The sequence below is a fragment of the Rhineura floridana genome, chromosome 8 (genome assembly GCF_030035675.1).
Source record: "Rhineura floridana isolate rRhiFlo1 chromosome 8, rRhiFlo1.hap2, whole genome shotgun sequence".
Classification (NCBI taxonomy): Eukaryota; Metazoa; Chordata; class Lepidosauria; order Squamata; family Rhineuridae; genus Rhineura; species Rhineura floridana.
The window spans coordinates 58,578,525-58,606,101 of NC_084487.1; the positions used below are offsets into that span (position 1 = coordinate 58,578,525).

The 27,577-nt window shown below is 40.4% G+C and overlaps 1 protein-coding gene across 2 annotated transcripts; it reads left to right on the forward strand.

Annotated features, from left to right (window-relative positions):
* Window positions 1-8,997: 8,997 nt before the first annotated feature.
* Window positions 8,998-26,425, forward strand: LUM (lumican). 2 transcript variants are annotated; one of them, XM_061639584.1, is made up of 3 exons: window positions 8,998-9,330; window positions 13,405-14,319; window positions 25,421-26,423. In XM_061639584.1, the coding sequence occupies exons 2-3, from the start codon at window positions 13,425-13,427 to the stop codon at window positions 25,573-25,575; spliced, it is 1,050 nt and encodes a 349-aa protein (XP_061495568.1). In that variant the 5' UTR covers window positions 8,998-9,330; window positions 13,405-13,424; the 3' UTR covers window positions 25,576-26,423. The 2 variants fall into 2 exon arrangements, with proteins under 2 accessions (XP_061495568.1, XP_061495569.1); XM_061639585.1 differs by lacking the exon at window positions 8,998-9,330 and having other exon boundaries at window positions 13,406-14,319; window positions 25,421-26,425.
* The last annotated feature ends 1,152 nt before the right edge of the window (window positions 26,426-27,577 follow it).

Genomic DNA, 27,577 nt, shown 5'->3' on the forward strand with positions numbered 1-27,577 from the left:
GCAGTGATGGTCCTCTTCCCCTTGCAGGCAGTGGGTCTCCCAAGCCCCCTCAGCCAGCCGGCTTATATATCCCCTCCAGAGAAGGGACAGATGGAACAGTATCAGGCACAGCTGGCTGAGTACCTGAGGCCTGGTCCTGCAAGGTGCCCACGTGCAGAGCAGGAGCCCAAGAAGGAGAGAGCAGAGATGTTATCCAAGCAGCAGCACAGCAGCAGCAAAGCAGGCAGATGGCTCTCCCTCCCTGGGCAGTGATGGTCCTCTTCCCCTTGCAGGCAGTGGGTCCTGGCCAAGGGTCCACCTTAGACCCTTGTTTTCCATTTTTTTCTTCTGTTTGTTTCCCCCCTTTTCCCTTTTGTTTTGTTTTTATTAGTTTCCAGGTTCAGTCTATCCTAGGCTGAACTGGGGCTTTTATCAGCTGCCATTACCTAACCTTAACCCTCTCCAAGACATAGGGTGGGACTATCATTCATATTCAAACCCTCCATCTGTGTAGGAGTATGTTCACATGGGGAACTACTTCCCGGATTGGCCTCTTTGAAGGAGGGCATGCCTCAACCTTCACTGGGTCAACAGGTTTCCCCTAGCTGGTGGGGTGGGTCATCTCCCCCCTTTCAATCATTCAGCAACACACACACAATACTCAGGTCCATGTCATTCCAGAGCTCAAGCAATACCAGCAATACCAGGACCACAGCAATGAAAGGCAACTGAGAAAACACAACAATGCCCTTCCTTTCCCCAAAAACAGTTTGTTACAAGCCTGTATTAATATAACATAGGGATGGACTCTTACTGCATCATTGAAAAGGGAGCCCGGAGGACCAGAGAGAAAACAAACTGCAGGAAATGAGATTTTCAACCGGATCTCTTACCGAACTGATGAGGCCTCGACTGTTCAGTCATCCTTCCTCCAATCCGGTCTTGGCGTTCACCTGGTGTCCCGGTCACATCCCACTTCTAACACCGGAAATGACAGAAAATTTGAGGTCCGTTGGACCAGGGATCCAAGTACCTCCTCAACTCTCCTTTATGATGAGCTCATGAAGGCTGATGAAGACCCATCAGTCTGTGATGGGTGATGGGCTTGATGCCAGAGTAGTGATGGAGAATTTGAGGTCCGTTGGGCCAGGGCTCCTAAAGGAAAATGAAGATACAGGCTTGCAGCAAAGGTAGGCCTTTACTGGTTACGTGTGCATGGTCAGTCTCCCTTGAGCTTGGTGGAGCACTGCAACATGGTACTGTTCGCCTGGGGTTTTTATACATTCCAAGACAAAGAAATTTGCATTTCCCAATCATGAAGTTACACATAAGCATTACATAGAGCAGTGGTTCTCAATCTTTTTTGGTTCGTGGTGCACTGTAAAACATATAAAAAATTTCTGGCGCACTTCGTGTACAAAATTTAAAAAATATATTAATTTATTTTAAACTATGAATAAAAATAACTTAATAATAATATACTTTCATAATATTCACGGCACATCTAGCCACCTCTTGTGGCACACCAGTGTGACCCGGCACACCATTTGAGAATCACTGACATAGACGTTTACACTGTCTACATTATTTTCTAGCCAATCAGGTAATGTTAAGCAATTCTAATACCAGCAAATTTCTATTACGAGCTAATACATTCCAGCACTAATCCTTTCCAGGCCTTGGAGAGTACAGAGATGTTCAGTACAATGTTCTGTTCCCCTTATCTTATCTTATTGAGCCAGGCTGTACCTAGCATACCATGCATACCAGTTACCATGGATACATTTGCATAACAGGCAGAAATGTCAATACCAAGGAGAGGATCACTTCTCTGGCCTGCTGCTCCTTTATGAAATTATTATAATTTCTAAAAGAATATATTTTGCCTACTTTTTGTATATAAAAATTCCCCATTAGTAGTGTGTCCCAGTTTCCCTCCTAATTCCTCATGGTAGATATGCCCACAACAAGGATAGTTACTGCTATATTGCTGCAGATTCTCTATAAAATTAGGTTAGTAAAAATTGCAGCTTTTATCACGATAGCTTTGCCTTGCATCTTCATTCATTGCAGCGCCCCCTGGTGTCCGTTTGCAATTAAGATGTCATCAACGTACAGAACGAGAATGGAACCCCCTTTTGGGGTGAATCCCTCGAGGTCATCCCGCAGACATTGGCTAAACACCCCGGGACTATCGCAGTATCCCTGAGGGATTCGGGTCCATACGAAAGAGCGCTGGTCCCATTCGAACCCGAACAAATGTTGTGAATCTGGGTGGAGAGGAATGCTAAAAAAGGCATTTTTGAGATCAATGACGGTAAACCACTTCACGTCCCATGGAATCTGGCTGATAATTGTTACCGGGTCTGGAACAACAGTGTGCAAAGGGATCACATACCTGTTTACCGCCCTCAAGTCTTGGCAGAATCTCCACCGGACTGGATCTCCAGGTTTCTTTGGAGGTTTCTTTATCGGTAGTATGGGCTTGTTGCAGGGGGTCCGCTGCGGCCGGATAACTCCTTTTGCAATAAAGCCTTCAATTATGGGGTGTATACCTTCTCTTGCTTCCAACGACAGAGGGTATTGGGCAACGTTTGGTGGCGGGAGGAATGGCTTTACCTGAATTCGAACGGGGCTTACCGATCGTAACAGCCCCACGTCTGTGTCCTCCGTACCCCACAAGTCAGGTGGCAGGTCAGCAAGGTCTTCTGGTAAACTGTGTCCTGTATGTTTGTGTTTAATTGTGTTTCCCACAGGCACCCCCAATACACTCATCAATAAACCCACCCCATCAGGGGTGCAGGTTAAGGTAGCCTCCAGTTTACACAACATGTCACGGCCCATTAGAGAAATAGGACAGGAAGCAGAGTAGAGAAAAACATGGTTAAACATTTTATCATTGTATTTAACTTGCAAAGGTAACGTTATGCACATAGGTGTGGGGTTTCCATCTACCCCCATTGTCATTTTTACTTCTTTGCTCAACCAATTTCCAGGTGCTACATTGATCAGGGAGTATGTGGCTCCCGTATCTACCAGAAAAGTCACCGATTGTCCTTGCACGTTTAAGGACAGTTTGGGTTCTTGGGTTGGGAGAGAAAGAGAAAGAAAAAGACCTGCTAGAGACATAAGATTCATCAGTCCCGCTCCCAACCCCTCCCTTTCCACAGTTAGTCATTGTTGGTTAGCCGAGCGCCCGCCGTACTGGTCCCATGAGGCCGGTGTCTGCTGGGTGGCGGGAGGAGGCGGAGGTGGGTAATCTGCTTGCGCACCTGTAAAATCTGGGTAAGAGGGGTTGTTAGAGGTGTATTGTGCATCCCCTGTCCTCCACGGACAGTCCTTCTTGAAATGTGTGTACTCTCCGCATTGGAAACAAGCCCTATCTCCTTGCCACGAATTCCTCATTTGTCCTCTTCCTCTCTGATTTCCGGCTCTCGGCCCCCTTGGAAAACCTCTACCCCTGCCTCGAAATCCTCTGTTTGGTGGCTGGCCTCTTATAGCAAGAGCCAACATTTCAAAATCCTCTTTTTTCTCCTTTTTTCTACTTTTCTCCTTATCCTTATCCCATACAAAATCCGCTACTTCCAATATCACCGTCACAGCCTCCCCCCTACATCCGGGTCTGAAATTCAGAAAGTAATCCCTCACCGCTGGTTGCGCTTGATGTACGAAATTGGCAATGAGGGTCGGATGATCCAGCACATTTTCTGGGTTCAAATTAGTATAACTACGTGCTCCCTCTAACAAGCGCGACCAGAATTTTCTGGGAGGTTCGCTGGCTTCTTGTTTTATCGCCATAAATTTAGCTTGGTTGGGGGGTTTCTGTGACATTCGCTCCAGATGGGTCAAGAGCCTATCCCTATCGGTCTGCAGCTGGGCGCGGCGAGGCTGCGTCCAGTCTCCCGCTACCCAAGCTGCAGCCGTTTGCGCTCGGTCCGACCAAGCCCTATTTCCTGCTGCCTCCGCAGCCCATGCAGTCTCCAGTGTCCACAGCCTGCTACGTTCTTCACCTGTCAGTACCCTTCTCAGCAAATGTTCCACATCCGAGTATGTCGGATTGTGGCTCTCAAACAACCTACCCAGCAGTTCCCTGATTCTCCTTGGCTGTTCCCCAAAAGTTCCAGCCATTCTACTCCATTCTTTTAAATCCCATTCCAACCAACTCTTTAGTTCAACCACCTCAGTACGCTGGATACCCCCACGGCCATCCACGTATGGCTGATCATGCACAAGCAATGGCATTTCCAACGCTTCTGCCTCCTGCCTTTTCTTTTCCTTTGTTCGCTGGCGCGTGTCCATACCCCCTGAGGCCCCCTTCTCCTTTTCCTTTTCATCTGTCTCGTCATCCGACACATATGAAAAGACCCTTTCCTCCGGAATGGGATCTCTGCTCCCGGGAGCTGGGAGCGGATCCGGAGCAGAAGGTATTATAGATCGGTTCAAGACCGTTCTTTTACTTGACGTATCGTCATTAAAATAATGAGGAGGGAGTTCCTCAATGGACAAAGTTCTCACTGCCATCAAAGTAAGACTATCCCATTTTTGTGACCCTATTTTCCATAGGAGCCAAAATTCCAATTGATCTGGGTGGGTGTCCCCAATCCGTTTCCGCACTCCCAGTAGCGGAGCGGTTTCAAAGGACCCACCCCTCGGCCACCGTTCACCCGGCACCGACACTGCAGTCATCCACGGCCACTCCTCCTCACAGAGCTCTATCATTCTTTTCTTTTTCAGGCCTCTCCTTCTCACCGGCAATTCTTCCTCTTGCCACAACATGCACATGATTCCCAAAGGGCTGTCCTTTACCGGCACACTCCCTTTATTTCCCATGACGTCTGATAGCGGGTTTTTCCTCAACTGTGCTTTATCCCCGAAATGTCAAAGCCGCCCACTTGTATTGATAACCGAGAAAAATTCTCGTGGCGCCTGTTATCAAAGTAAGGGGTGCAATGGCAAAAAGGGGGTCCGCACAAGGGATCCCGGATGAGCCCCCAATTGTTAGGTCCAAACCCAACACGCAAGCTGCCCTGTCTCCCCAACTCGCTTATTACACCCGGGAAGAGTGCGGAGCTGAGTGCAAATGAACCCACTATCAGAGATCAAATAACACGAAACAAAGCCTTTGCAAAGGGGACCCAATACTTACAAGCCGAAGCAGGCGAGCATGAGAACCTCGTTTATTGGTGGTCAAGGGTTTATATAGGCTTACCCCGAAGTTTACAATATCGGGTTCACGTCATAAAATACAAAAGAAACAATTGCTAACTGCCATAGCTTTAGGGCATATGTAAGGAGGTAAAGGGGTACAGGGAGAAGGACAAGGTGGAAACATCAAGACTATCTCTTAGACTCTTTGTCCGCATATTTCGCATGTCCTTGAGATAAGCACTATGCAAGAACAGACAAAGGCAGATGAGAAGAGGAGGCCCAGTTGCAACCGGGCGCCCCCTAAACCAAACACAGACATGGCATCATTCTTACTTGCATATCAAAAGGGAGTAGTACAACTCAAGGATATGAGGGGCAATGGAACAGCATTTGACATTTCTATGTAAGGCACATTAGCAGCAATAAGCAAGGCCACAAGCATACATGAGATACAGAAATGCATAGTAGGGAAGTTTCCAGCTTAAACCGGCTTTTATTATGCGAGCCACTGGAATGTAGGTAAGGGTCAGGTCACCAGGAAATAAACCGACATTTTATATCAAAAGTCAGATAAGGGTCACTTTGGTTCTATTTCCCATAAAGCCCAAGCTGGTTTAGTTAGGACAAGTGAACTATAGTTTTACAAGCACTGGGGAATTCAATTTAAACACAACACCGGTGTGGAGTCAACGTGATCCCACCCAGGTGTTAGGTGTATGAAGATACAGAACTTTGTTGAAGTTCTGGCAGACAGAGTTAGAGTTTCTGATGGTAACTTGTTATGCAGAGTTACATTGCCTAGAGCAGTGGTTCCCAAACTTTTCCCACAAACCAGTTGAAATGTTTTGAGGGTCTTGGTGGACCACAATGATTTTTCTGCCTGTTGTAGCAATTGTAATGTGATGTGCTAGATGCTGCATGCATTTTTAATTGTATTTTTATTGTTTCTTTTATTTCTTATATTGTATTTTATTGCATTACAATTTGAATTCCACAGAATTATGAGTGTTCTTCACAGACAACACCTGGCTTAGAGATCTGATGTGCAGTGGCTGATCTGATGCCTATAAGGAACACATGCTGTTTGCCTCTGCTTATTTATTTATTTATTTAATTTGCACCATTTATGTTCTGCCTTTTCTCAATAAGCCCAAGGTGACAAACATAAGTTAAAACAATAACAACTATTTTAGAAACAGTCTGACAACAAGAAATACAATAAACAACCGTTAAATATTAAAGTACTTATGCTTATATGTGCCATGATCTAACGGGGTGAATGTTGTGAATCTGTTACAGCAAACACACAAAGAGTAAATCAGCCTGGTTTATACTTCCCACACTAATAAAAGTATTGGGATGCAGTTATCCTTCCTTTTTTACACTTCTCTGAATTTTGTAATAGAGTTCTTGTCTCAAAAAAACAAGAAAAACATATCAACCTGTTCATAGAAATGCACATTTTAGGTTACAGTGTATACAAAAATGTTTGTTTCAGGGTAAAATGTGTATTCTGTGGAAATAAATGAAAACATAACGGACACTTTTGTGCATTTTTATTTTTAAAAAAATCATAGAATGATACAGAAATGGGACAGAGCAGAGTTATGAACGAACACATATGAAACTGTTACAGACCAGAAAGAGACTGATCCATCCATCCCTAATATATTCTAACACCACCAACTCATGGGTTGAGAAGGGAAAAGTAAACAGTGGGAGAAAAGTCCCTAAAATGCGAGAAGTACAGTCTGTCATGATGGAATGCAAAATTCAAATAAATACAACAAGCAGGGTGACCATACACAAGTGCAACCTCATTGTACACAGTTTAGAAACTATAGTGTTAAGCAATATATAAACTAACTAAATAAAACAATTGATGATAATACAATCTAAATTGACATAATTTGAAATATTAGCGTATTTATGTATATATAGATACAACTATGCAAATGCCATTTCAGCACTATTTTTTTTAAAAAATCCCTACAATTTATGAGAAGATGAAATATTATGATTCTGACATGTAAAAATTAGCTTTAGAACAACAAGGGACAATCTCAGATGAAACTAGTTTTTCCAAGCTTGTTGGTATCTCCTGCTTGAGCAGGAATGATGGCTTTTTGACTAGATAAGGATCTACACTCACCTCTAGACTTTAGGAAGAGTGGGACCTGCAACAAAATACTGCCTTGCAGAGTGTTCCTGTTCACTATTTCAGTCAGCCTGCCATGCTGCCTCCATGATACTCCATTCAATTCCCCCTTCCCATCTGATTTTTGCCCCATCATTCAGTGAGCATTCAGCTCTCATTGAGCTGGGTTTTTTTTTTGGGGGGGGTGGAAATTTATTTCCCCCTGATTGTGTGTACTTCTGTTAACCTTGGGATTTTCCCAGGCCTGCTAATACCCTCCTCTTGTGAAAGATTGGTGCCATATTGGCTACATAAGCAATAGTACTGAAACCTGAACATCAGGAATAGAAGTACTGAGGAAAGGAGGGTTTTGCTTTCTAATGTCTGTACCAAGCTTACTAAGGAGTGCTGCTGCAGGTACACCCTTAGGATAAAGTTCTACCACAGAGTTAAGGATCTTTTCAGATCACACAGATAGCGTACCAGTCCAGGTCACATCTCAAGTGAAGTTTATGTTTCTTATGTCAGGTTCCCAAAGGCCCTTGCTAGTTGTCAGGCAGGAGTAGACACCAGCCCATCACTTCATTGACCAGAACAGTTGCTTTCATATTATCTTCTCTTTATATAAATCAACAGTTAACTTCTAATAATATTCAGAATAGACACATTGAAGTTAATGAACATGAGCAACTTAAGTCCATTAATTTCAACAGGTTTACTCTGATTATGACTATCACTGGAGATAATCGTACGTCTAACACCCTATGTAAACAAGGTAAATTTAGAATAAGATGAGGGGAGCCCATGAAGATGAATATAGTTATTATTTGCTATTGATTATCCCACAAATTAGTGGCCTTTTTGAAGATATATTGTTTGCATTAGCCACACAAATTATATCTGCAATTTAGAAATTTTATGTGATGCAGTAATAAGTCCTCTTCAGATTGTCTGTAAGATTCATGCCCCTCCCCTTCTTCCCTATCCCTTACCAAACCAGTTGGTGTAAAGATGACTATTGTAAAGGAACAATGTATCTCAGAACAAATTGAGGTCTTTGGTGGAGGTTTTCTGGAGATATTAGAACCAGAAAGAACCCTTCAGGTTTTGACAATTATTTCCTTATTTTCATAGCATTATTTTTGGCAGTGCCTTATTTCAATAACATTCACATCCAAACTTTAGGATGCATTCTTGAACAGTATCCATGAAATAAGAAACAGACAACACAGTTGATTGATTCCAGATTCTTTAAGTCCTAAAAGGGACAGATCTTAGTGTACTTTTAGGGAAGTTGCCAACTATTTATTTCTATCTCAACATTAACATGTATTTTATTAATTATTTTTGTTATAAAATATTTAGGTTAAGCCATAAAAAAAATGAATGTGGTATGTGGCTAAATGGCACACCATGTCCAATCTTCCCTTTTACTGCATTGAAGGGTTTGGGGTTTTTTTACATTATAGTATGGTAAAGGAAAAACCTTGTGGAGTTTCACTATTTGGGTTATTTTTCCACTGCTGAGGCTTTTATTAAATTATTATGTACATAACTTAGTAGAAAGAAAAACAAGAAAAAAGGAGTGAGTCATTTGGCTGAAGAAGTGTGGCTACCCTGAGGTTTGAGTGTTATTTGTTTAGAGCTTGCTGAAGGGTATAAAATGAGCTAGGTAAAATGCAATGTCTGTAATTTGTGCGTTATTTAAAATTGTTTTTCCCCTTTAGAATTCTGTTTGTGTTATGGTAGACAGCCTGAACTTTCTCTAGTTCCTTAAATGGGTTATCTCTTTCCTGTTCCACAGGGAGCGGATGGGTTGTCCTTTACCATTCAGTGTCCACCTGCACTTGATTAGACAGCAGCAGTTTTACATACCACACCACCAGAATACCATGATGACATAGCTTCAGACAAGAGCGTGACTAGGATTTTCCCCCCAAGCCCTTGTATCACAGAGGATCTGGCAGCCAGTTACCTTCTGACACTGTTTATAGCATATATTGGTTGATCCAGTCCCTTACTGAATCTGCTGTGGGAATTAAAGGAAGCAGCTTCAAGTCAGAAACGTAAGTACTCTCGCATGCTTTCGCACTAACAATCAAGCAGCTGAACAAAATGGCAACGAGAACATGCCAGAACTTTGCCAATTTGCAAACTGAATGCAATTGCTTTTGTGCAGTTGCCTACACAGTTTGTTTTAAAATGCTCCACATGTTTTGTGGGTTATCGTTGCACTTCTTTGCAGAACGTGTTGGCTTCTAGGAGAAGGGTCATTCAATAAAAATGGCCAAGCCTTAGAGAAAACAAAACCCACCAAATATAATTTGTACTTATCCAACTATTGATTAGTACCTATATGGAAATTAGCTAGATGAATTATATTGGTATAACAAATTTTGTAGGAGATGAAGTTAAGACTTGAAAAAATCAATATGCTTCATTTGACTCCATTATAATGGCAATATTATAATGCATGAAAGAAGTCTATCCAAAATATTGTATGCTATTTTTCTGTAACAGTTTACTGTTTAATACCCCTGATCTATGGAACTGTACTGGTGTCTTCATAATGAAACTTTTAAAAAATAGCACACAAGTAACTTTGCTTACTTACTGCTAGTGTAAGAGAGACTTTTCATCTGGAAGAAGATGCCAAATGAAAATGTCATGCTTACAATGAAATTTTTAAGCAGATTTCTAGAAGATTTTCAAACATATGTGTCAGAAGTGTTCATAAAATATAAATTCACTGGTGACCAATATTGGTTCACAATCAGACACATGTGTGAAATGATAATACATAACTTTGCAAAGCACAATGATGAATTATCACACACATTTTAAAGAGGAATCTTGAGTCGTCCATATATTATGCCATCCTTGCTCCATAGAATATATCATTTGTATTTACAAGATTAAGATTAGATTATTATTAAAAGATTTGTCTTTTAAATTTGTACACATCTATGATCATCATATGTCTTTTATTATATTTTTTTCAGATTATATATTTGACCTAACTCTTTTCAAAAATGAAGTAAACATTTAAGTAGATATTTTAAAATATTTAAATACTAATATTTTAATATCTTCTTCAATGCTTACCATAGTTTTGCTGAGCGAACTAGCTCATGCCACCCTCCCATCCCAAAATACATTCTGTCCCCAGGGGTATGCCAAACACAGCAGAAGTATCTTAGAAATATTTACAGGGCCAAGGTGTGTCAGTCCAAATGAGGCCTTAGTTTGATTTCCCATGATTTTAAAGAATTAGAAAATGTGTTTGGTTGTTTCACCATTAGTGAAAGCTTATAGTATTACCTTTGTTCAATTACTGTTAATTTATCATAGCTACATATCAGAGCTATTGCTTGGCATATTATATAGTGTGTTCTCATGAAAATACATATAGAGCAAAAATACATTTGGTTCCACTAAAATCAGTGGAACTTTTCCATTATCTCCCATGGAAGCTCAAATATCTTATCCATGTGTCTCACACCCAATTCTGTCTTGTTAAAACTTGTAAGGTCCTAATTGCCTCTATTTGCCTCTATAAATGTAAGCAAAGGCCTGAAAGAGGTACTTAGGGCTCAGGGACCAGTACAATTTTAATGTTTTCATTTTCTGTGCATCAAACTATAGTTTTCTCCAAAAGATCTGCATGGAGACATTTTATTTTAAAATAAATTGTTCCATCTAACTTAATGTGCATTCACACGTTATAGTGTCAGGTTTAATATTTTATAATTTCTTTGTGAGGGAGAGATAACAATATGTCAGACTGAGCACTGCCTTGGATGAACAGGTTTGTGGTTCACAGGTAATTGGTACAAGCAATATTTTCTTTGAAAAAAAATGTCGTACAGAAAAAAAACCACTGCTTATTTGTATAGGTTGTGTGGGGACCTGAAAGTCCTATCCTGCCCTTCTATGTTGATAGGCGTATATCCTGAGTAAAGAAATCAAAAGACAAAAGACTATGCACTATAACATGAGAACACCCAATTTTGTTATGGTTATCCCAATGGCAACTGTATTGCAAAGTTTAGCTTCCATGGATTTATTTATTCATTTTCTTTCATTTTTACCCTGCCTTTCTTCCACCGTGGAACCCAAGGGGCATATATGAGGTTCCCAGGTGTGCATGTATCCAAACACTAACCAGGCCCAGACTTGCTTAGCTACAGCAAGGTGGTGGCCTCATGTACCTTCAGATCATACCCTGGACAGCTTCTATTTATTTATTTCCTAAATTTCAAACCTGCCTCTCTTCCTACATTTTCATAAATTTCTAACATGCTTGTATGCCAACTTGTCCTGTCTGCCCCTGCCCAGGTTACCCCTACAAAAACAAACTCTTGTCCGTAGAAAACAGTATGCAGTTATGGTAGCTGCTATGGGCCCTGAAGTTGTCAAGGTATCACATAAACGTTTTCACAGGTGATTTCACCCTGGTGCTGTTCAGGTATGTTTTGAGCACAGGTTCCTTGCACTAATGGCTGGAACTCTACTGGTACTCTGGCTGAAGTATGTTCCTGGTGTTAGCACAACTCACAAATTTTGAGATGTCATGCTGTGTTGAAGGAGTAGCACTAACTTTTGTCAAGTGTACAATTTCAAAAGTAAACAGGTGAAATGTTCAAGGCGACTATCGTCCTCATCAAACTCAAATAAGGTATCCCATTTTTTTAAATCCATAAGATGTACCTATCATCAAACAATGGTGGTTCATTTGGCACATATTATTTGCTGTAAGTAATAGTTCCATAAGAAAAAAGTTTGAAGTTGAATATATTTGTCATATTTCTAATGATCTAAATGTAACAAATAAGACTGCATGAAAGTCACTTGTTCCCTTTCCATCCAATATATTGAAGACAGCAGCATGTGTTTTTATGCTTCTATATAATTCTGTAAAAGTGTTTCAGTACATCCATTACACATCATATTCAAAGAAAACATGTGACAAAGAAAAACATAACATTTGTTCTTTCCATCTTTGTTCATCTATTTGTTAATGTTTTCTCATTTCCTAATTATACTATTGCAAACACAACATAAGGACCTTGGCTTGCCCATAACATTTTTTCTCCCTTTTATAAACCTCTTTGTACTGATTTACATATGGAAATATGGCAGCCCCCCAACAAAGACTGATTCCAAAAATGTGAATGCATGCCAAAATAGATATGTGTATGATCATAATATATGATAGTTATATAAAAGTGGTACCTGTGTAGGACATTTGACATGTGTGAAGAAGTTCTTTCAACAGAGGGTGCATGACATTGTATCCCACTTTATGCCAAGAACAATATTCATGGGTCTTCCCATTTTATCCTTGCATGGACAAGCATGTTAGGTTGAAAGATTAACTTGCCCAAAGTAGACTAGCTGACTTCATCCTGGCGTGGGATATGAACCCAAAATATTCTCAGTCAAGTCCATTGCTCTATCAACTGTAATTGTTAACAGTCCACTAAATTTGACCATACTTTCATATGTTCAGTTCATTTGCCATATTCAAATTTCAGTAATTTATTATAGTTTTATTAGGTAGCAATACTATTGTCAAGACTAAGTTCTTGTCAGCATAAACTAACACCTAATAGTCCTTTTCATATCAGGCCCTACACTTAATGCCAACTGTATGCTACTTACCATAATGTGACTTAATAATATTATCAATACTTAATGTAGCAAAAACATATATGTGGCATAAGATAATAAATAAATAAGAATATATAAGGCCAAGCACAATTTTACTAATGTTAAAAATAATTATTTATGTTTACACAAAATATGCATATAGAATGCAGGAAGCTGCCTTATATAAAGTCAGACCATTGGTTCATCTATCAGTGTTTTTCAACCTTGGGTCCCCAGATGTTGTTGGACTACAACTCCCATAATCCCCAGCCAATTTACTGAATGGTTAGGGATGATGGGAGTTGAAGTCCAACAACATCTGGGGGCCAAAGGTTGAAAAACGCCAGCCAGGAATTGAACCTTGGACTTTCTGCATGTAAAACAGATGCTTTAAAACTGACCCACAGTCCTTCACAGAAAAATGCTTCATATATACTTCCTTGTAATGACCAATCAGGTAACTGTATGCATTTTATCTCTCTCAACAGAAGCAACACACACTCCAAAGATGCATCTGAATTCTCTTCCTTTCTTCCTTTTCTTGATCAGTGGCATCTTCTGTCAGTATGATTATGATAGATATTATCCTTCAGAGTCTGATTATGGTTATTCTCACCTAATGTCTGAGCTATCAACAGCAGTCTGTGCACCAGAATGTACTTGCCCTATAACCTATCCATCAGCCATGTACTGTGACAATCTTAAACTGAAGAGTCTCCCAATTGTTCCTACTGGAATTAAATACCTGTATCTCCGCAATAATATGATTGAAGGCATAGAAGAAAATGCCTTTGAAAATGTAACAGACCTGGAATGGCTAATCTTAGATAATAACCATCTGGAAAATTCTAAAATTAAAGGCAAAATCTTCACCAAACTAAAGAATTTGAAAAAACTGCATATAAATTACAACAACTTAACCGAAGTAGTTGGGCCACTACCCAATACTCTGGATGACCTGCAACTCACTCATAACAAGATTACAAAAATCAACCCCAACACACTTGAAGGATTAGTGAATCTGACTGTCGTTCACCTACAGCACAACGAATTGTCCGAAGCTACACTTTCTGGAGTTTTTAAAGGCTTAAATTCACTTTTGTATCTTGACTTGAGCTTTAACAAACTTTCTAAGCTGCCTTCAGGACTGCCCCCTAATATACTGATGCTGTATTTTGACAATAATCAGATTACCAACATTCCTGGTGCGTATTTCCAGGGTTTTAAAGCACTGCAGTATTTACGTCTATCTCACAATAAGTTAACAGATTCTGGGATACCAGGCAATGTTTTTAATATTTCTACCCTTGTTGAGCTGGATCTCTCCTATAATCAGCTGAAGAGCATTCCAACAGTAAATGAGCACCTCGAAAACTACTACCTCCAAGTCAATCAAATAAACAGTGAGTAATGTTCCCTTTTTAAAAACAAGGTAAAGATGATACTAACAAGACAATGAAATGATAGCTAAATAGCAGGTGCATCCTTAAGTTTGATCTATGTAAACTTTCCCCCTAACAAACACACTGTTTAGTATTCCTCACAGGGAATGACATTATTGCCAAGATGAGTTCATACTTTATTTAACTCCTCACAGATATGTCTATAGTTACACATAAGCCAACTGTGGAAGTGAAGAACCAACCTTCTTGCTTAAAGCTATCCTATGTATAGTTGTGATAACATACTATACCTTGCATGAAATGATGTCAAATATTTTACAAGACATGTACATTGGGATGCCCACTTGTAACCAGCAAAACCAATATCAAAATTATTTTAAATAATGTATAAGAACATTGTTCCTTCAATCAGAGTGGCTAAATTAGCCGGCACTAGGTCTAAAGCCTTCTCTATTGTGGCTCCATTACTATGGAATACCTTGCCAGTTCCTATTCGTCTAGCTCCATCACTTTTGTGTTTTCGGAAGCAGCTGAAGACCTGGCTTTTTGTTTAGGTGGGAGGAGAAATTTATCAGAGCTGTGTAGTTAAAGGTGTGGATTGGTCTCTTGTTTTCTGTGATTTTAATCTGATTTAATTGACTGTTTTGTATTTTGCGTTTTGACATGTATTTGTATCATATTTTTATTGTACGTCGCCTAGAGTGATAGGACTTTACCTACCAGATAGGCGTCTAATAAATTTTAGATAAGAAGAAGAAGAGCCTGCTGGATCTGGCCAATGGCCCATCTAGTCCAGCATCCTGTTCTCACAGTGGCCAACTAGTTGCCCATGGGAAGACCGCAAGCAGGACCTGAGAGCAAGAGCGCTCTCCCCTTCTGCAGTTTCCAGCAACTGATATTCAGAAGCATACTACCTCTGACTATGGAGGCAGAGCATAGCCATCATGGCTAGCAGCCATTGATGCCTTATCCTCCATGAATTTATCTAATCCTCTTTTAAATCCATCCAAGTTGGTAGCCATCAAAGTAAAAGCTGTAGGATCTGAAGTTCCCTACACAGGAACACTATTCATAGATGAGCAAATGTTCTATTAAGCCAATCAAAATATGTCCCTATTCATAAACAGATGTATCTCCATTAATTAAAATATATACTCCCATCATCAAATAGATTATTTCTTCACAAATAGACACCCCCCAAATAATGAAATGCACCAGTCATCAACCAAATTTTTTTGCTGCAGTCCTCCTGCATTTCCCCTCCGTTCATAGTTGCTCGTATATAGTTCTTCTGCCTAGTATTCCCAGAGACCACACCTTTCAGAGGTTCTGCTTTTTCTAACGCTTTGGCTCAAATGATCCTCCCAAGCAGTCTTCATTTACTCCATGTCTTACCCAACTGCCTGCATGAAGACCAGAAAGTGTTGACAAGCAGGCACATTGCCAGGAAGGTATAGTTAAGAGTGCTAGAGAAGACACTTACCAGTATGAGCCTGAAGGTGGCAATTTGGAAAACATTCTGACAAAAATATTGTTTTTCCTCTTCCAGGAGAAAGTTCTGAGTAGTCTAAACGATACTGCATGATGACAGTAATCCATGCACCAGAGGCGGAAGCAGAAGTCTTTAGATCCTGTTTTCATTTTTAATGTGATATGATCTTGGTGCTTAAGATCTCTTGTGGGATGCAATGCTTTCAAACTATTTCTAACTCAAAACTGGAGTTTAGATTAGTAGCCCTTTTGGCCTTCTTTTATATTTGCGGTATTAAAAAAATATTGTATGAAAAACACCAATCCATGTTACTGCAAGAGAAGTAGACATGATTCACCTGAAAAATTGTTTGCCCAATATCCTCTGTAATGGTTGGGGTTTGCTTGAGCACCACTTACTCAGCTCCTTCTATTAATTTCAGTGGGCTTCCATAGCAGCAGATAGAATTGGACTGTGCTTCTTGCTCTCACACTTATTTAATTTAACCAGATTTGTATGCCGCTTAATCATCAAGTCTTGTAAGTGGCTTACATAAAATATACATTAAAAATACTGATAAAATTAGATATTGCAATTAGATGTTTGCTACACATTGCTGCCCCAAAAAAATCTGTCTCAGAAGACATGTCCTTTCAAAGGATAGAAATACTATCCATATACATTTTGGCCTAGGCAGTGCATGAGGAATGGAAAAATCAATTAATGACATTAAGTGATATCCAACATTAATCATATTCAAAGTAGACCCATTGAAATCAATGGGCACAAGTCCATGGATTTCAATAGGTATACTCTATGACTAATGTTAGATATCACAAATTATAATCTTCACTCTTAATTTAAAAAAAATTATGCAAATATTTCCATCTAACCAAAAGAATGGCAAGTGATAACTTCAGAAGTAGGCATAAAAATAAACAGCTAGTTGGAATTATTTGAAAAGAAATCCATTAATATATAAGAAAAAATATAATTCTATAGTTGCTGCATCATCATCATTTTTAAAAATTATATAACTACCCAAAGGGAGTGTTGGGATATTCCACAGATGCATAAGAATCCATTTAAGTCTTCAGTGGAAGCAAATAGCATAGAGTGTGCCATTTGCACTATTCATTCTTATTCCAATGACAGTATTATTACTGGCATGATCAAACAATCATAGGATGAAGAGGTGCAAAAACATAATAATTTGAAGAAAAAATGCAAGCATGTATATGAGGCACATCAAACACTTCGTAGGGACCATTATTTGTCCTCACGTTGCCATTATCTAGCTATTTGTTTTCAGAGTAAGAATAGGAAAGGGGCCACAAGAAGACTAAAAACTGAGTGTGAACATCACAGCACAGGGAGTCTAGTGAAAAAGGTAAGGAACAAGGATATTGCAAAGTATTTATTTAATGAGGTACATTTTCAGCTCTTGGGTACCCAATACAATGCATACTTTAGTTTGTATAACCATTTGGTTATTATGTGAGCACAAGTTAAGTAGTAGTCTTCTGTTTACTCACACCATAGCACCAAACCAGGACCTGCCTTCAGCCAATCAGAGGGCATTATTAATAACTGTTTTTAATAATAAAATTTACTGTGTCTTTGTATATTGTGAGCCACCTTGATGCACTTCTATCAAAAGTATCAAAATACTTTAATTAATAAATAATAATAAAGAACCTGTTGACATATGGCCAGTATGAATGCTGGGTTGTCAGCTTAAAGCTAGGAATTTGACCAGTACCCACAATTAGCACAGTTAGCACAGTGCTTGCCATATATAAAATATATTAGATGATAACCACTCAAGCACACTTTCTAAGTGCTCCTGATTAAGCAAATGCTTTATTTACTAATATTTATATTAAAATATATCCCAAAATTGAATTGCTCAAAGCAGCTTAGAAAATGTAAAAAACAAGGATAAAATAACAATTCATCATTAAAACTTAATTAGCAGACTAAAAACAACATCTCAGAGCATGAATACAAAGAGCCAGAATAAACAATCAATAAATTAAATAAAGCAACAACAGAATTAAAAGCTTGTTTGAAGAGAAATATCTTCATTTGCCACAGGAACACAAACAGAGACAAAAAGACCCAACTCTTGGGACAGTGCATACAGAGTACAAAGACAGAGAAGGATGTCATGCACATTGCCACCAACTATGCCTCAGAATGCAATGAAACAATCCTAAGCATACAGGCAGATTCACACAGGGTAAGAAAGTCCTTCAATTAACTTGGTCCCAAACTGTTTAGGGAATTCAAAGTAATAATCACCCCTTGAATTGCCCTCAGAAATGACCTGACAGCCAGTGCAACAGATACAGATGTGATACCAGCACTTTGACCCAGTCATCGATCACCAGCATTCTGCACCAATTGAACTCCAAGTAGTTTATTTATTTATTATATTTATATACTACCCCATAGCCGAAGCTCTCTGGGTGGTTTACAAGAACTAAAAACAATAAAAACAAATATACAAATTTAAAAACACATCTTTTAAAAACAATTTAAAACACAATTTAAAACACATGCTAAAATGCCTGGGAGAAGAGGAAAGTCTTAACCTGGCACCGAAAAGATAGCAGTGTTGGCACCAGGTGCACCTTGTCAATGGAATCATTCCATAATTTGGGGGCCACCACTGAGAAGGCCCTCTCCCTTGTTGCCAGCCTACAAGCTTCCCTCAGAGAAGGCACCCGGAGGAGGGCCTTCCATGTTGAGCATAGTGTACGGGTGGGTTCATGTCGGGAGAGGCGTTCCATCAGGTATTGTGGTACCAAGCCATGTAAGGCTTTATAGGTTAAAACCAGCACCTTGAATCGAGTTCGGAAACATACAGGCAGCCAAAGCAAGTGGGCCAGAATCGGTTTTATATGTTCGGACCGTCTGGTCCCTGTTACCAATCTGGCCGCTGCATTTTGCACAAGCTGCAGCTTCCGAACAGTCTTCAAAGGCAGTCCCACGTAGAGCGCATTGCAGTAATCTAGCTTGGAGGTTACCAGAGCATGCACAACTGAAGCCAGGTTATCCCTGTCCAGATAGGGGCATAGCTGGGCCACCAACCGAAGTTGGTAGAAAGCACTCCGTGTCACCGAGGCTTCCTGAGCCTCAAGTGACAGAGATGGTTCTAGGAGAACCCCCAAGCTATGAACCTGCTCCTTCAGGGGGAGTGCAACCCCATCCAGGACAGGTTGGACATCCACTATCTGGTCAGAAGAACCACCCACTAGCAACATCTCAGTCTTGTCTGGATTGAGTCTCAGTTTATTAGCCCTCATCCAGTCTGTTGGGCCCCCGAAGAGCAACTCCAAGCTCCGAGAGGTTGCAGGGTGAAGAAGGGCAGCCGCCACGGGGGGCGGGATTCCCAAGCATCTTCAGTCCCGGCCCTCCTTCATGCCTCTGTTTAGCACCACCCTGGGGAACCCCTCCTCCTCTTGGGGGCTTGGTGCCCCACCCCCGGGCTTTCCTTACCTCCCATGGCGTGGCAGTCCTCACTATCTTCCCTCCCTCCATCCCTCACTGAAGAGGCAGGCTGCAGAGCCCAGTGGCTAGCTCACAGCAGCATCTCGCTGGTGGTCCTGGGCCACTTGACCTTGGTGCTGGGGGCCATCGTCCATGGCTTCCTCCTGCGCCTCATGGCCTGGCCTGCACACACCATCACCTCGGAGTACACCGTGGATAATGTTGTTGCGGTGGCTTCTGGGCTCTTGAGCATTGCTGCTGGCGTCCTGGTGATCCTGGTGTCCCGGAGCTTCTCCCACCGTTACCTGGGTGCACCAGTGCCTTTGTATGCAGCCACAGGGGCAAATTTGGAGCAACCCTGGATGGCAGCTAGGTTCCAGGAGTTTCCAAAACTGCTATTTATGCCACTCCTCCCCCTCCCCAATGCCTGCCCCTCCTGTCCCCCTTCCTCTACTGCCTAACCTTTCTGCTCTGAGCTTTGATAAGAGACGCTCAACAAATTTGCTGTTGCTCCCAGCAGGATCTGGTTGGGGTTTAGAGTATTTCTAGGCCAGGACATGCTATCAGCTAGTTTCCTCCTTTCCCTTCCTCCCTTTCTGCTCAGCCTTGGATCCTGGTTGTTATCTCCCTGACAAATGTCCTGATCTCAGAAGCCTGCTACATGGGGCTGGCACTTGCCATCGGCTCACTGTCGTCAACAGCGGCCATCATCTCTTTACCGGTTGCAACAGTTCTGCCCTTCCAGCTGATGCCTGCACTGTGATAACAAATGAGTGCCCTTTTGACACTACCCGCATCTATGACACAGCCCTGATCCTCTGGCTTCCTTCCTTGTTGATGGCAGTAGTGGAAACCGGTTTGTCTGCCTGGTGTTGCACAGCCTCCCTCTCTCTCTGTGGAATTGGCCCCTCTTCAGCCTCCTACAAAGTGGCCCTGCTTCAGGCAGCTGCTCCACAGGAGATGGCTGCAGTGGAAGGCTCTGAAGGGGAGCCTCACCACCAGCCTCTGGTTGAAATGTACGAGGAAGAGTGCTGCCTTTGAGGGTGGAGGGAAGAGAGGTACCCACTTTTACTGCTAGACTGTCCTTCATGTTCTTGAACGGACAGATGGGCTTGTGTTCAAGGTGCAAAGCTGGCCAGGCAGGAATCTCCCCCAAATTGTTTTTTTTTAAGTGTTTTTACATTTGTATATTTGTTTTTAATGTTTTTAATTGTTGTAAACCACCCAGAGAGCTTCGGCTATGAGGCGGTATACAAATGTAATAAATAAATAAATAAGTAAGTAAGTAAGTAAGTAAGTAAATAAATAAATAAATAAATAAATAAATAAATAAAATTGTCACAGCCAGGCACTGGTTCAGCACATTGACAGCCTCACCTGAAGAAGATGAAAAGGAGAAATAGAGCTGCGTGTCATCAGCATACTGATGGCAACGCACTCCAAAGCTCCGGATGACCGCACCCAGCAGTTTCATGTAGATGTTGAACAGCATGGGGGACAGAACTGACCCCTGTGGAACCCCATACTGGAGAGTAAAGAGTGCCGAGCAATGTTTTCCAAGCACCACCTTCTGGAGCCAACCCGCCAAGTAGGGGCGGAACCACCGCCATGCAGTCCCTCCCACTCCCAACTCAGCTAGTCTCCCCAGAAGGATACCATGGTCGATGGTATCGAAAGCCGCTGAGAGATCAAGGAGAATCAACAGAGTCACACTCCCCCTGTCTCTCTCCCGACAGAGGTCATCATACAGGGCGACCAAGGCTGTTTTCAAGGGCAGCCACACATAAAGCATGTTACAGTAGTCTAGTCAAGATGTAACTAATGCATGTAGGAATATGATCATATCAGCAACAGGCACAGGTGGCTCATCAATCAAAGCTGGGCAATAGCACTTCTGGCCAAAGTAGACACCTAGGGCTCTAATAACAAGGTGGGTTCAATAACAAGGTATTTCCAATCTGTGAACCTGATCTTTAAGGGGAATGTGATTCCATCTAGAACAGGCTAGCATCCTATCTCTGGACAGGTAGGCTGAATAGCACCTCTGTCTTCTCTGGATTTAAGTTTTATTTATCCCCATCATTGACTCAAAACACAGATTTATAACCTCCTTGCCAGAATATGATGGCAAAAAGGTACATTGCTGAGTATCCCTAACCCTTGGCGAAATCTCCCAGTGGTTTCATTCTAAAAAAGCATTGAACCCTCTGGAACCTCATAAGCAAAAGGTTGAACACATATTCTCAACTCCACCTTCTGAGACCTACACACAAGAAAGAACTGAAGTCATTACAAAATGTTCCCCGGCTAGGCGTATCCCAGTAATGCAACCCATGATTGATAGTATTGAAAGTTCTTTTCATAACCATGAATCCATGATTACATCAACAGGTCATCATTTTAAAATCTCCAGGTATTGCCAGTGAGATAGGGAGATCAAACAAATATGTTTCATCAATCTGAATCTCCACTTAGTCTGATAATTAAAACAAATCAGCATGAAATGGTCCTATTCAAGTGTTTCCCCACATTTTATGGACAAACTGCTAATCTCATTGCAGGACATAAATAAAGTATTGGATTAGTTTTACCTTGAATAGTTTTGGTTGCTTCACACCATTCTTCATTTCTATGCCTATAATTTGTATTGTGGCATGTTTATCTTATTCAATGGTTGTAACTTGTTTCATATTCATTCATTCATTAGATTTATTACGGTCAATTGACCAGCCAGAGAAATTCAGTACAAAAAATACACTAAAACACTAAAACATATTCAAAAACAGTATAAAATAGTACAGGTAAGTTAATTATTTCATGATGCAATGGATCGATTAGGTCAAAGGTTCCTTGCTCATCAGTTCTCTACATGTATCAATGGCTGCTGCGAAAAAATTCGCGACTTTGTGGGTTATGGGGGAATTAATATCCACTAATAGATATTGTGCAAAAAAAAATTAATCTCTGCCTGGAAATTTCTGGAAGAGAGGAGTAATAAAATGGCTGCGAAGGCTGGTATAAAACCTGCACTCCAGTAATACGTGTTCTGCTGTCTCAGTGGCACCACTGTCGCAAGGACAGTAACGTTCGGTCCGAGGGATTCTATTGAACCTTCCCTCTAGTAGAGCTGAGGGCAAAACGTCAAATTTGGCCATCGTAAAGGCCTTCCTTAACCTAGGAATAGTTAGGTGATAAAGAAATTGAGCAGAAGTGAATGGTTTTAGGGATGGCGAGCTTGTGAACCTAGGGCCGAGACAGGATAGTACATTTTGGAAATCCACATCCAGAATCCTCTGGGTGATGGCTAACAGCACTTTCGAGCGCCCCAATGATATAACATAAGGGATAGAAAAGCCAAGAGAAGTAAACTGCAAGGAAAGGGATTTTTTCCATTTGGATTGAAAGTTGTCAATTAATATAAGGGGGGAAAGACCAACTGGCTCAAAAATCAATTTCATCCAGTAGCGAAATTTAAGAATCCAGATCCGTGATTCTATGGAGGGCATACCAGTTATATATCTCAGTTTGGCATTTGAAACGCAAGGGGGGACAGCTAAAATACTTCTAAGAAATTTAGTTTGAATAATCTCAAAAGGTAAGTGTGAATTGTAGTTACTCACTTGGGCACCGTACAATAATTTTGAGATTACCTTGGCCGTGAAAACCCTAATCTCAGACGGTACATAGTGGCCACCTTTTGAGCAAAAAAAGGATAGAAGGGCTTTTGATGATCTTAAAGCGATCGCTCTGGCACTCTCCACCTGCGAGCGCCAGAGACCTGACTTATGGAATAGTATTCCCAAGTATCTGTAGGATGGAACTTGGTCGATGGGGGTGCCATTAACTTACCAATGATACTTCCTTCTCTTTCTAGAAAACACTATAACCTTAGATTTGCTGTGGTTAATCACTAACTGGTCTTCTATACAGTTGCAAGCAAGGGGTCTTAACAGACGTTTCAATCCAACAGGCGATAGCGATAGCAAGACCACGTCATCGGCGTATAATAATACTGATATAGGTTTATTAGCTAAGGTGGGAGGGTGAGCAGGGCATTGTCTCAGCTTCTGAGTCAAGGAGTTGATGTATAGGTTAAATAGGGATGGGGCCAATATACAACCCTGTTTGACTCCCTTATACGTGGGGATGGATTTAGTAAGGATCCCCTCGCGGTTGCATCTAATTTGAACATAACTTGTTTCATAAATATTTGTGAAAATATTTATTATGAAATTAAAAACAGAACTTTGCAGCAGGACTCAGGTCATATTTAGAAGAACTAAATTTATTTATTGGGTATCAGTTTTGTTTAAAATTTTGGAATCCTGTTCATAGGGAAGCAAGGGAAAAGCAATTACTAATTTATATAAAAAGCACTTTAAGCAGCACACTTAGTTAGGCATAAGCCCTGTTGAAAATGTGGTTTACTTCTTAGTAGATATGTATAGGATTGTATTCTGTTTTTGTGTGTGTGGATGAACTAAATATTTGATGGACGGTCTGAGTCTGAGAACCTGGGTCTCCACAATAGAGTAGAAAAAATCTGGGTACAGAGGATACAATTTAGATGGGATCTGTTTGTGGCTATGTATTTATTTATTCTTTGTACCTATAGCCTAACCTTCACTGGATAGTCCCAGGCCAAGTTACAAAAATATAACAGTTAAAAGAAGGGCATATTATCATTAAGATCATAAAGTAAAACCACAAAACCAATAACAAAGTTAACAAACAGAAGAACAGAAGGGTAATGCAGGAAGTGGGAATACATTCATTTAACCAAAAATCTGCGCAGAGATGTGTCTTCTTCACCAATTGCTGAAAAGCATAAAATGACTATCTTTTCTTTGCAAACTCCTCCCCCAGCCAGACAAATCTTCAGGAGAGAAACAACAGTAGAGAAAAAACACCCCTTCTCCCCTCCAAATCACACTCTCCATCTGGGTTAACAGACCTGCATCTGCCATCAAACATCTAGTTTGGCCTCAGTGGCAATGGAAATTTAACTAGTTATCAAAGCATGCAAAGCTAAAACAAACTTTATGACTGGAGATATTATAATTACCTTCAGTCTTAATTCAGCCAAAATCTATGGAAATCGTTCTACAGAGGAACACTTTATCAATATTCTACACAACGTTGAGGGGGACCTTCCAGAGTCTAGGGTTGCCAGGTTCAGTGTCTGAGGCTAATCCTGTAGGGTTGCCAGGCCCAGCCCCCAAGAGGTCTTCTGTATCTTTAAAAGTTGTGCAGGGGGTAGGGAGAATTCCACCTTGTGGTTTTTCCCATTATAGTGTTGCAAGAACACCTGCACTTGGCTGGCTTTCTCTTCTCCTAAAGATACAGGATCAGTCTCAGGCCCTGAGCCTGGCAACCCTATTCCAGACCCCAGTAGACCACAAATGAGGTCTCAGGTTGAAAATGACAAGATCTCCTTAATAACTTTACCCCCTCTCTCTTTCACATTCAGTGCAGCCCTTTGATTTACAATTTTTATAAGGAGACAAATTCTAGAATTTTAAAATTGTAATTATTTAAACCTTGTTCTTCTGATTGCCAACATGTGTTAATGACCAATTTGTTTCCACTATCTTTTGAAATAATTCTAACAATTTTGCTACCCCTTCCAATTTATCTATGAAAAGAAACAATATATTCCCCAAGAGGTAATCTCTGAAATGTACTGCGATTTTGTATATTATACTGGATGTTGGATTTGTATACGTATATTGGATTTGTCTTGTTTGCAGCAACATCATGGTTGTGGCAAGTGGTCATCTCGTGAGCTCTCTCTACGTTCTTCTGTGTTTACTTTATTTACTTTTATAATGAGCTATAAAATCTAACATCTTACATTATGGCTTTAATCCAATACACACTTACCTGGGAGTAAGTCCCATTGAACCAAGTGGAGCTTACTTCTGAGTAGACATGTATTGGATTGCAGCCTTAATGTATTTTACCTACAAACTCATGAGAAGAATGAAAAAGAAGTCCCACTGAAGTAAATCTGATCATTTCTATTGACAACTCAGTATCTGTTGACACTTTTGGTGTTAATAAAGTTTGTAAACAAATATTCTAAACTGTGTATTAGTGTGTTCTACTAATAATAATGTACCATTGACGTTACAGAATTTCCAGTGAGCAGCTTTTGTAAGGTTGTTGGAGCACTAGCCTACTCCAGGGTCAGGCATCTGCGTTTGGATGCAAATAATCTCACAAGAGCAGATCTTCCTCAAGAAATGTACAACTGTCTCCGAATGGCTGCTGATATCTCCTTGGAGTGATTGGTGCCTCATTTAATTTAGATGCCATCTCTGTTTTCATGATTTACAACACTTTAAAGCTAGAATGTCACACTGCATAATATCTATTGTGTTTGTTAATAAGTAGCATGATTCTGGCCACCTCTAAAAATAATGCTTCTATTCTAGCAAGTCTGTGATTCTAGAGTTTTGTAAAGCTAGGAAGTCCCCATAGATTGTGGACAAAAATGTTTTCATGTTTATTTCTTAGACTGTTCTTGGTAAGACAATAAAATACAGCCTGAGTTTGAAAAGTTTTTTTAAAAGCACTGGTGTACACTTATAATAACACACACCACTCCTGGTGTGCAGTCCTATTCAGGTGTACAGTCCTACTCAGGTTTGCAGAAGTCAGGCATATTCTAATCTAGATGGAGTATTTAGTACTTTAGGGCTGGACCAATATATGTACATTATTTTCCCCTATTCAAATCAAAGTTCCCCCTTTTATACCTTTGATTTATTGTTGCAGTTATATTACACAGAAACAGAATAATCCATTATAGCTATATAAATTGATAACATTTATATGAAAATATATTTTAATACCCCTGTTAAGTATGATTTATGTAAAAGATTGAGAAAACAGCAACATTTTCAAGGTTTTTATTCTGTTAATGCATTTTATGTTAATTCACTAAAACGTTATGGAGTGGTTTGTTTAAAGCTTTAAAACAAAATTGTTACTTTATATTGAAACATGTACACCATTATTGTTATTCAGTTATTTGCATGCTATATTTAACATGACTGTAGAAAATAAAACAAAGCAAATAAAAAATATTGAGTGCAAATTATTGTCAAAGTTTACATTTTTAGAAAACAGTAAGTGCAGATGAAAACAAACAAAAAAGCACTATTTTATATTTTGCTGAATTATTGTAAGATTACAACTCCATTAAATAAATTGTTTTCTGTATTTCATAGTTTTAACCGTTCTTTTTTAAAAACAAAACATACCTTAATTAACACTACCATGTGCCTTGCATCAAATTCCAGTGAAGGGAAGCATGAATTACACTCATAATTACCTTCTTAGAAGTCTCATGAAATCAATGGGGCGTATATATATGCAAATGTGTGTAGGATTGCAGCTAATACATTCAGATGCAGCTACCCAAGTTCTATATGGAGTATTCAAGATTTAGGATAGCCATACTGTATGGCAGAAACCTATTTTATTGCAGTGCTAGAAGCAAGTGCAGCAAAAAAGGAGAAGCCTATGGTACTAGATGCAGAAATTCTGAAGCAATTCAAAGGACAAACTCATTTTAAAATATAAGTTCTTATTGGACCAAAGACCTAAGGAGATGGTGGATGCAACAGGAAGGTCTCAGATGTAAAGAAGGTCCCAGCATCTCCAGGTAGGGCTGGGAAATACTATTGGTGTACTTCTACCTAGCCACCCAATCACTTCCCTGACTGAAGTGGTGGAAGTGATCTCAAGTGTGATGTTGGAGAACCACAGTACTGATGTTCTGAAGTATTTCAGTGTTCATGCAGAGGCTGACTCTGCTGGGCCAGCTCAGGATTTCATGGCCTCCATGGCAACTATGGGGCTGTCTCAATACATCACTGGCCTGACACACAAAGTGAGGCATGCCCTTCATTTAGTCTTTGCTACAAAGTGTGAAAACGATGGAATGAAGATGGTAAAGATTGTTATAACTCTGTTGTCACAGTCTGACCATTTTCTGATGAGGTTTGGTTTGCACCAAAAATCTCCCTCTGCAAGGGGGGAGGACTGTTAGGATAGTCCATCCCTAGAGTCTTATGGAATCTGATGGATTATTGAAGGTTCTAGAGAAGCTTCCAGTAGCTGGAGCTAGTGATCCTGTTGAGGCCTGAGTCTCACTGTGGAATGGTGAGGTGAGGCAAGCTGTCAACCAAATTGCTCCAAGCACCCTCTCTGGCACTGTGAAGCCCGAGTAGCACCATGGTTTGTGGAGCTTCAATGAGGCAAGCTGGATGATGGCTACAGCTG